The 10,670-nt window shown below is 39.4% G+C and overlaps 1 protein-coding gene across 2 annotated transcripts in view; it reads left to right on the plus strand.

The window, feature by feature from the left end:
* Positions 1-8,172, plus strand: part of amot (angiomotin) — a 67,305-nt gene extending 59,133 nt beyond the window's left edge. The window contains exons 12-13 of one of the 2 annotated variants that reach the window (XM_053440883.1): positions 2,538-2,609; positions 3,736-8,172. In XM_053440883.1, coding sequence (XP_053296858.1) covers positions 2,538-2,609; positions 3,736-3,869 — 206 coding nt within the window. In that variant the 3' untranslated portion in view covers positions 3,870-8,172. The remainder of the gene's footprint in view (positions 1-2,537; positions 2,610-3,735) is intronic. The other variant, XM_053440884.1, reaches the window with a different exon arrangement.
* The last annotated feature ends 2,498 nt before the right edge of the window (positions 8,173-10,670 follow it).

The following is a 10,670-nucleotide window of genomic DNA, read 5'->3' on the forward strand; positions in this document are numbered from 1 at the left end:
AATGCAGCCTTTCAGCGCACTATGTAGGCAGGGATAAACATCTGAAATCTCCATTGTATGCAGAAGGTGGCAGAGTGGAGGCAGGACCACAGAACAGGACACATGTTTGTCATCCTTAAAGAGCTCTGTCACATTTTTCATTCATAACATCCATATACAGGGTTCGTACGGTCATGGAAAACCTGGAAAAGTCATGGACTTTTAAAATGTGGAAAAAAATAATCTCCCAAAAGTTTTGGAAAGTCATTGAAATTTGTTATATTCATATTTTCATGTCGTTCATTTTCGGAATGGGCACAATAAATCGACGATCGATTAATTGATCATTAAGAATTTCGTCGATGACATTCTTTTTTCATCGATGAAAACTATTGCATGTTCGCTATGTGGCAGGAGGTCGGAATATCCGAGCTGCCCTGAACGCAGCCCAGTGAGGATGTTAGCAGCTGGAGGAAGCAGCCCGGAGCTAACTCCGCTGCTCGGCTTCATGTGCGCACATGGACCCTCATTCCACGCGGAGGGGAACCCGGACAGACCCGGGTCTGGGTGAGGGGTTCCGGGAGTGAGGGCGTGACAACAACCGGACTGAGTGGTCGAGAACCGTCACATCGAGCTAGCTCTCAGCGGCTAGCTGCTCTCTCATATTTTCAGCGCATATTTTCAAGTGTAACCATTGAACTGATCCCGTTTAGCTGCCACAAGAGTTGTTCATCTTGTAATAAAGACCTCAATGAGGAAACACGCTCTGTTTCTTTATTTTCACTGCATTTTAATATAGCCAATAAAGAGTAAATTTTAATATAAAAATATTACTGATTAATCTAAAGTCGATCGTCAAGTCTCCCGACGATCGATTAAGACAATTTAATCGAATGCCCATCCCTAGTTCATTTACGCTAAGTTTTAAATAATTAATTTGCTTTTAAAGAAATACGCTAAAAATGCCTTGGAATTCTCATTGTTAGTTTGAATACTACATTTTGTCACTTTTTCGCGTATACACCGAGATTTCACAAAATGTTCGGTCATGGAAATTTGGTTTAAAGTTATTGAAAAGTCCTGGAAATCCATTGGTCAAAATGTGTATGAACCCTGCATATAGTGGACAGGCCTAAAATTATTTCTAAAAGAAAATATATTAATAATAAATGAGTTGAGACTAGGTAAATCACTTTACCTGCATGGCTCCAGCAGTGTTTCTATATATGCTAGCCTGTCATATTCAGCTGAGGTTAGCGTGGCCAAGTTGTGCTTCTGCTGGGCCAGCGTTGCCTTAAGTTGCTCTTTGTTGTGCTGGATACGCTTTATCATCTCCAGTGTTGAATGGTAGACTCCTTGCTGTCGCTATCATATATCGAGCACTATCTGTTCCAATAGTGATGACCTTGTCCGTTATCCCCCACTCTTTAGCAACGTCAAGAAACTGGCGAGAGCATGCTTCGGCGAAATGTCTTTTCTCTGTTTTCACTACACCTAACGCAAATGAGTGTGTAGCGTACGTTGTCTAAATTGAAACAATATAAGAGTTGGGCTCCAGACAGGGATTATTCACCTGCCAACCTTTATAATATATCCCGGAACGACAGGAAACCCGGATAGCTCATTTACCTAACTACACAAAACATCAAAGGAAAATAAATCACAAACCATAAATTAGGTTATCAGTATCTCTTCAATTATATTATTTACTCAAGGTAACATCAAATCAAATACGTACGATAGATAAACAGAAAAAAACCCTCTTTTAAACCAAAATATTCAGTACTCCATGAAATCAAATTCTTTTCACAATAAGAACAATTAACCGTCCCTTCAGAAAAAACGTGGAAGAAACTTTCATTAAGAGTTCATATTCAAGGGTTAGTTGGTGTGTGTGTGGGGGGGGGTTGTTGGAGAGGGGAGTGAAGCCTGAAACATGCTTCTGCGACTGCGTCTGCGTCTTTTCACGCCGCTGTGGCGCAAGACTCGTTGTCATTAATGCTTCCCCAACCGTTGCATGTCTTACAAAGCAATTCCGCGCCAGAACACTAGGCGGAGTAATGCTTTTTGTCGAAGACGACCTGAGAGATGCCTTCTTTGTGGGTGTGGCAATTGTTGTCGACTGTTTATTTACCTTCTACCAGTCGTGTTCTCCATTACAAACACACGGTGAACCATGGCAGAGAGTGTATTCACGATTCCAACCGAACAACAATTGATTGAGATGGAGCTGCTGGACATTGAAGAGCAACTTCTTATAATTAGTCATCCGTTGTTTCTGCCTGTATTATGGGGCATGAAACCGAAAATGCAGCTCCAGAAGGGATGTAGAGCAGACCAATCACAGCCTTGCGGCTGTGTGAGCTTGCGGAGCTTTGCCGTAAATTTTAGAAAAAAGGGGCGACGCCCGTCAGCACGTAAGAAGGGATACATAAGCACGTAAGGGACCCGGAAGGGCTCTTGCGCTTACGGGCCCGTGAAAACGCAGAAGCATGTTTCAGGCTTTAGGGTCCAATGAAAAGGTGCAGTAAGGGAAATGTTTGTTCTTTGTTTTGGAGGCCCTTTATCTCCAGGTAGAGAGAAGATGAGGGGGGGAATTTTCCAGAGCCAAGAGAGCTTGGTGAAGCCAGGTGAGTGTCAAGAGTGGACTTATCTGGTTTGTTCCATCCAGGACTGAGGGAATCGTGTTCTGATCCAAGCAGGTTAGATGGGTTTAAAATCCACTTACGGCTCCAGGGATTAGCTTCTCTTCCTCAGGGTCCAGGACGTTGGTGCCATAAATCCATCCAGTTCTTGGTCAACTTTCTTTAACTTGTTTAGCTGTTTTTGTTTCTCCTTCCTACAGTCACTCGCCTTCACCTGTTTACACTCCATACTCCTTTGTTTGAGTTTCCCTCCTCTTTTTTCGTCATAGGCGTGTCACCTTTATTATCTTCCTCGCCCCTCCTTTTCCTGTTGAGGCCTAAAGGGCCATTCTGTCCTTTTAGTTTTTCAAGTGCAGCTGCCAATTATCATCTATTAGATGTGCTGTTATGCCAAGGTAGTTATGGGTGCTTACTGATGTCGAGTGGTCTCCTGTCAGTGCAATAAATGAAGCTCGTGCCAGCTGCTCCACTTTCATTGCCTTTTCACTTCCATAGAGTTCATGGATTCTTGTGACAATAGTTCCCTTGAAGGCGTTTTGTAGGTTAGTCCCCTGAGGCGATCTGGATAATGTCTCGAAGCACCTTGTCTTCAACTATGTGGATGGGTCTGGAGTCTATTGCGACCCATTAAGCGATAGCATTAGTTAGCTTAGTTTTTGTCGTTTTGTTCACAGAGCCGGTTCTGCTGCATTCCGCCAGTGTAGCTTGACGAGCATGGCTTGATGTCGTCTAGGTGTTAGCGTCTGTGTTAGCAAAGATTGTACTTCAGACTCGTTGTACTACGATGGAAAGACAGTTCATCACTGCAGTATGTACACATAACTTTGGTTTTATTTATACTCCCATTCCAAAGCGTTTTTAATCAAAATTTGCCGTTAAGCACACCAGGGTCATCATGGTCATACTTGGTGATATGATTAATTTGCGTCCCAAAAAAAAAAAAACGAGTTAAGGTTTCCAGATTAATTACAAGCGTCAAAGCGTTAACGTTAACAGCCTTAGCTTTAACACACGCAAACCTTTAGTAGATCAGGCCCTATATGTTATAAACAAGCTGAACTTAAATTCTGCCTCTTCTGACTTTCTGATGTTCCTTGTCCTCCTTGTGTAGATGTGGCGGCGTTTCACAGCAGCACCCTGGAGCGGAGGCAACCTGTCCAGTCCCACCTACAGCAACAGCTCCACCCATTAAATCCATCCATCCAACAGGAACTGGACAATGACATGGTGGAGATCCTCATCTGATAGAATGACCTCTCGAAGAAAACATATAAATGAAGATGGCAGTTAAATTAGAACAAACACAACAACATGTAAATCATCCTGGCTCATTCCAAACACCAGCTGACCCTCATGAGACACATTTTCTAATCTTTACACACGCATGCATTCAAACACATTTTCTTTATCATTTCACCAAATCACTGTTTGTTATAGTCATATGAAAAACCTATTAAAAGATAAAAGCAGAATTGTGATAACCTCTGCTTTTCCTAAACTTGAAGTGGAAGTTTATGGCCTTATATTTATCTTTATAACTGTGATGGTGATAATGAACTTAGGGACTTATGTTTGAGGTTTAATGAAAGTCTTTGAGAGTTTTCATTCCTTTTGTATTCTTGAAAAAGTTGACAGGAATAATGAGATGGAATTTAAACAGGGTATTTACTGGGTGAAAATTAGGCAGAGGTGGTACCGTCAGACCTTGCAGGGGTGGGGGAGCCATGCACAGCTCCACTTCCCAGGTACAGTGCACTGAGCAGGGGCAAAGACCCAGGGACCTCTGACCCCTCCACTGCCCAGGCTAGAGTGAGCACATCCCTGCCACAGCGCCACCAAGCCTTGGGCAGACACCCAGGGATCGATAAACAGCTCCACTAAGTCCGCTTACAGTGTTCATTTTGGGTATTTTCATAGATGTGTGTACCGTAAAAAAGTTATATTTTACAGTTGTCTCTGTCACTAATTTACTGCCCCTCTCTGTGTCTCTATCATTTTTGCACTGTGCACTGCCAACCGAATCAAGCCAAACTGAGCCGTCCTGCCATCTCTTACGGCTCTCCATACATTGCCGAAGTTCACAAATTCTGTTGTTTTTACCCAGTCTAAGTTTACACATGGGTCTGATGACACAGTTTGTGTGAGTGTGTCTGGCTGTCTGCTTGTTGGCAAGAGAGGAAGAGAGCGAGCGGAGTTTGAACAGCTCTGAAGAAAGATTTAACTAATTTGGTAAAAGTATGGATCATTTTGTGGTGATCAGTGTTTATGTTGTGGCGTCATTTAAAATAAATCAATGTTTAACCTGAAGAACACAAGGAACGCACTTTGTTTATAGTAATCAACTGCTTATAATGATCCATTTGGCCCAGGATAAACATGATCACTACAAGCTGTTTCCACTGTACTAGAATTTTGTCGAGAGGCGGCATAAAATTTGATGGAGGCAGTTGCCTCACAATACTCTATGCAGTAAAAAAAGACCTGATATATATGTATAAAAAGAGTAGACCAAGCTCCACCTAAAAAAGGAAATTTCGCTCATTATCTACTCACCCTTCAGTGAACTCTCCCTTTTAAGGTAAAATATTTAATTTCTTTGTTAGTATTGCATGAGTCCCAGTGGTTGGTGACAAAGGTTTTGTTTGAATGCAATACTTTTTGACCTGGGGGGTTGTCATAAACCATAATACTTTCAGCAGATTTTAAGAACTTTCTAGAGGCTTACCATCTAGCATTTTTCTTTCATAACATGCAAACGATGCCTAGAAATTAGACTAAACAAAGCAGCTTGTTATTTGAACATGTGACAGATCTGTAAACTATCTCATGCAGTGTTGCTGGAGCCTGGTTAGCTCCTTTGGACCAAATGTCTTGGCTGCCTTTTTGTTGCATTTAATTGCACTAATTATCTTTGAAGTGTTTATTTTTTGCTATTTTAATTCTTTATTACTTCTGACATTAGGTATTGTATTTATATGTAATGTATTACTGTAGTTAGACACAGCACTTGCATAATCAGAAATGATGTCAAATATAAAACATTAATTGTATATATAGTTTTACATAATGTAAGTACTATATTGGTCTTTGTAACTGTGTGACATGGTGGAATCTGAGAGTTGAACCTTACAGTTGTGTTACATTTCAAGAACTGTTAGTGAGATGTGATGTCGCCTGTATGATAGAAGACCCCTTTTTCCTGCAAAATAACCTCAAGATAAAGTCCTCACGGTTCCTCCTGAAACAGCCCCCGACTAATAGATGTAGTTGGTCGGTCACAGGTCGTCTCAAACAGGCAAATGCTGATGCAGAGGTGACCATGTAAAGGAGGGAAGTTTGAGTGTTTTGGAAAGGTGACCACTGGGACTCTCCGCAACAAGGTTGCTGCCTACATGACCCCACTGGTTTGGGTCACTGTCAAGTGACAGAGACTCTTTATGTAATGAATTCAGTATTTCACTTACCATTGTTAAACAACAGTATGGAGGAGATTTGCTTTTAGTATGATGCACGTAATGGAACAAAACTGACAGATGTACACTTTATTATTAATAGCCACTTATGTGACCGTACCTACTACCCACATGACTTGTCAGTATATAAATGTTTTTTTTTTAATTCATTCAAATAAACACCAGCCTTGGCACTGTTACGCAGTGTTACACTATGTCTGCTCCTCCATCAGAATGTTAAATATGATTTCTGTTGTGTTATCAGATAAAGACAATCTACTTTACACTATGCATTATATAATGCTTTGTTGACCAAAGGTCACAGAATGGATTCAAATCTGCAGATAAAATTATTCTGTAAAGTCAAGAAGAGCTCAATCCTCAAAATGTTCATATTTCAGTCAGATGAAATAATGTTCAAGTCCCTCTAAAAACTTCAAGATATTAGCAGGAAATTAAAGTTTTTTTAGTGGTGACTGGTAACCTGGTTGACCTATTCCAGGATACAATGTAGCAATATATTTTTTATGTGTGTGGTTAAATATTTCGGATGAGGTTAATATATTCTAATTAAATATTTCAACTGAAAACCAAACCTTTTTGACCAAATATCTATTAATGGTCAGCCAATGAATGTTTCAAATTTAGATGGTCAGTAGTAGCATTTCATGGCGAAGACACACTGATATGTTGTAAGTTACCTGATGAAATAAGGACTCAGACCACTACTTAACCTCCTCATCAAAAATGATGTTATTTTTTTCTCAACAGAAATCCACATTCCTCAATTGAGATCATGTGAAAATCAAGTTGCTTTCCCTTTCTCGCACAGAATATGCAGCAACCTGTATTTTGAGTGAAACATGTTTATTGCACTCATCACATTTTAGCTCACTGTTGAATCCGTCGCCGTTTTAGTATTGGTTAATAGATATGTTGACAAATTTTGCCATCACTAGCACGTGAAGCTTCCTTCATACTGATATTGTTAAATGTCTATCAATGTGTTGCCATGTGTCCTGTTCGGCTTAGCAAAAAGTTTAAAGACATCTGACCGTCTGGGAATCACAAAGCGTCAGGTGGAATCAGTGTAGCTGGCTAATGTTAAGAGTGCAATCTTCACAAAGTAATCATTTGAAAAGCTGCTTTATCTTCACATTGACCATAGAGAGTTTGGTTTCAGAGTTAAATTGGTTTCCTCAGCCCAGACCCATATGAACTGGTCCCTTTGAGCAAAACAAACTCAGTATTTGTGCAAAACTGAATTGACCCTTCAGTTAGTGGGATTCTCAGGCTTAGACCAAACACATTTCACTGCATGTTTTTTGTGTGACTTATTTTGAGTAGCAGCTTTTATTGATCAGACAGAAACATGCAATGTGTACGGTTAGGGTCAGACGAGTTCTGTGTCATTAAAGCATCGAATAGTCTAATCTTGGGAGTTAAATATTCTGTGTTATGACTCCAAGAAAGTTCAGGGAACGACCTGAGAATAAGGATGTCAGCAGATACTCACATTTGAGAAGTTGGAACCAGTCAAAATTTATTTGTGACAAAATCAATTATTAACACCAATAAAAACCAAGTCATTGTTGACTTATTTTTGTCAATCAATTAATAGTTTCAGCTCCACACAAGGCACTTTTCTGAAATATTTTTCTATCGGCCCTTAACATGAACTGATTTAGTGTCAAACAGTGCCAATACACATCCCTACAACGTTTCTGAATCCTACAAATTTGTATTTTAACTTGAAACTTGGATATGTAACTTAATAATAACACCTGTCGGCTCAGCATAGGCCTATGTCCTGCTTCATTCAGTCCACCATGCATATACTCACTGGAGTCACTATGCAGTGACTGCTTTTGAAAACTGTTTGTCTTTTCCAGGCACTTGTCTTTAATGTTTCTATACAGGCTCTCAAGTCATTAAAACGTGTACTGTGCTTCCTGAATGTACAAACAGTTTTTCATAATGTGAGAAATTGCTGGCAAAGAAAAACTAATTTAAAAAAGTTGTGAAGTCTGTTGGGGAGGACTGATGAAGATCTAGATGTTTACTGGCTGTAGAAAAATAGTAAAAATGTCATTGTCTGTATTGTAGTGATTCTTGCTTAAGCCAAAATGTTTCCAGTAAAGTTTAGGTACATGCTGCATCATTTGTTATTGTTGTACAATCACAGATCACATAAAAGTATATATTTTTTTTTTTACAACATTATCCCTTAGTTTCTTTTTTAAGGTATGAGTTAATGTAGTTTTCTTTCTGTAAACTTTTTGTAACTCTGTCCAAAATAATACATATTTGTTATAAAGTATTAATTAGTAAAGTTAGTATGAACTGAATTATTTTGTTGAATAATGTTGTGCAATAATAGGTAGACTTGATGTTGGCTAATTATTAATAATCATAAAATGTGATTATAAAAATAATACAATTATTTATTACACATAATACAATTATTAATTAAAACGATAAATTTATCAATTAAGAATAATGAGATTATTAATGAAAAACTACAATTATCAATTAAGAATAATACAATTTGTAATTATAATTTAGAAACGACGGGGCACCACCCTGGTATCAGGGACCAACAATCCAATGTAAAGATTAGTCTCATTTAGATCTAGTTCAATTAGAAATCTCAATATTTACTTTTAAGGATTATATAATGAACATTGAAGGTTATGGAGTTCACTTATGCAACATTAATGAATGAGCATTGGTGAAAGAAAAACATTTATTATGAATATAACTAAACAAAGATGTGTATGTGAGTGTGTGTGTCTATATAAATCAGGCTGCTCTCAAAATGGCAGCTGGCCAGATAGCCCCCCCCCCCCCCCCCCTCTTTGAAGTTGTTTTACGACCGGTAGCGGGGGAAGATTTTAATTAGGTAAAGAAATATGCGTGTGTCTGTGTGGATGATAAGTTCGACAAAGAGTGTAGACTGAAATGCAAGGAAAGACCGTGAAGAGCTTTACAAACTAACCTTACTTTTGAATAACTAATAACCTAAAATATCACAACACATATCAAACTCATAAACATCACACAGTATAGAATAAGTAGTCTTGCCTAGTATAAGTAGTATATATGTAACCCATCCGTTGGGAGGGGAAAAAGGAAGTTGCAGTTCAGTTCGCAGTTCTGTGAAGTCTTCTTGCTGGTTGTAAGGATTCTACCTTAGCGGTTCTGCTGAGCTGTGCAGCTCAGATGCTGGTTGGAGTTTTCCTGCAGGACATCAAGTCGCTGCTAGGAGTTTGAAAGAGCTTGAGTTGCGAGGAGGTTTCCTTAGTGAAATGAGCTGGAAGCTACACCCAGGGCCGGACCTAGCACATTTGCCGCTCTAGGCAAGCTTCACCCCCCCAAAAGAACGATTTCCACGAAAACTTATTATAAAATTATTTCTACCTTCTTCGAAGTTGCTTGGAAAAACACATTCTAACCAAAAGCCTCAATGTGCTAGCATGTTCTGACAAAACCAAGGAGGTACGTACCCCTTACGTTCGATTTTTGGTTCATTTTACCCTAAAGTTAGATTAATTTTTTTAATGTCAAAATATTGGTTGGAGATATATGTTACGGGTCACAAGATTGATACCCCAGCAACAAAGTATATCTGTAGAATAAAGCATGAATGCAGCAGCAATAACGACACAGAGCCTTCATTTCCTCATCCAGACTGCATCTTATTCAAATTAAACACAATTTCAAGTACAAGCATTTCTCTGAGTGTAACTGCATTTTAAAGTCCATAAAACACACACATTCAATTATTATGTTGTCTCTTTACTTCAAACATCTTAATACACATTATCCCTCATAAAGAAATATAAACATTTACAATATAGACCTATTGAACATTTGCTTACAACTGGTCTTTATAAGGCACAATAACAATACATGACTTAATTACAGAGTCTGTGTGTGTCGGAGCTGAACTACACTCTGTGTAAAGTAACAATATACTATCGCGACCAGCCTGCAAGACGACGCGCAGGTAAAACAAACACCTATACAGGCGAATGTAGCCCCGCCGACCAAGTCGCGAGTGTCACTGCCCAGCGGAGTTTGTAAGTTTTACCAGTCTAAGTAGATAATCAAAACGACATCAATATGTCTCAATGACACTCGTGGTGATCAAGCGAAGCTTTAGGAGTTAGTTGACTCTCACCCACTACTAAGCTGTAGAATACAGGATGAATGCAGCAGCAATAACGACACGGATCATTCAGTTCCTCATCCAGACTGCATCTGGCATGTGGGCGGACGTTACCCCCAAAGAGACAGTACAGGGGTGCTACTGCTCCAGTGCCAAACGTTCCACCTGAGTGCTGCTGTCATTTACTGATCTTTCTAATGAAACATAAACCAACGTGACTATCACGTATATTATTATTAATTAATTACAATATTTTGGGGCATACCACATATAGAAGGGGGCGCAATAAACTCTGCCCACCAGAGCAAAATATATATTTTTTTTTTCCATTTTTTTTTTTTTTTGCTGGGCGCAGTTTTTTGCGCCCCCCTCTGAGTGGCGCCCTAAGCAAACGCCTATTTCGCCTGTAGGAAAGACTGGCCC

This window comes from Pleuronectes platessa, chromosome 15 (assembly GCF_947347685.1).
Source record: "Pleuronectes platessa chromosome 15, fPlePla1.1, whole genome shotgun sequence".
In the NCBI taxonomy this organism is placed as follows: Eukaryota; Metazoa; Chordata; class Actinopteri; order Pleuronectiformes; family Pleuronectidae; genus Pleuronectes; species Pleuronectes platessa.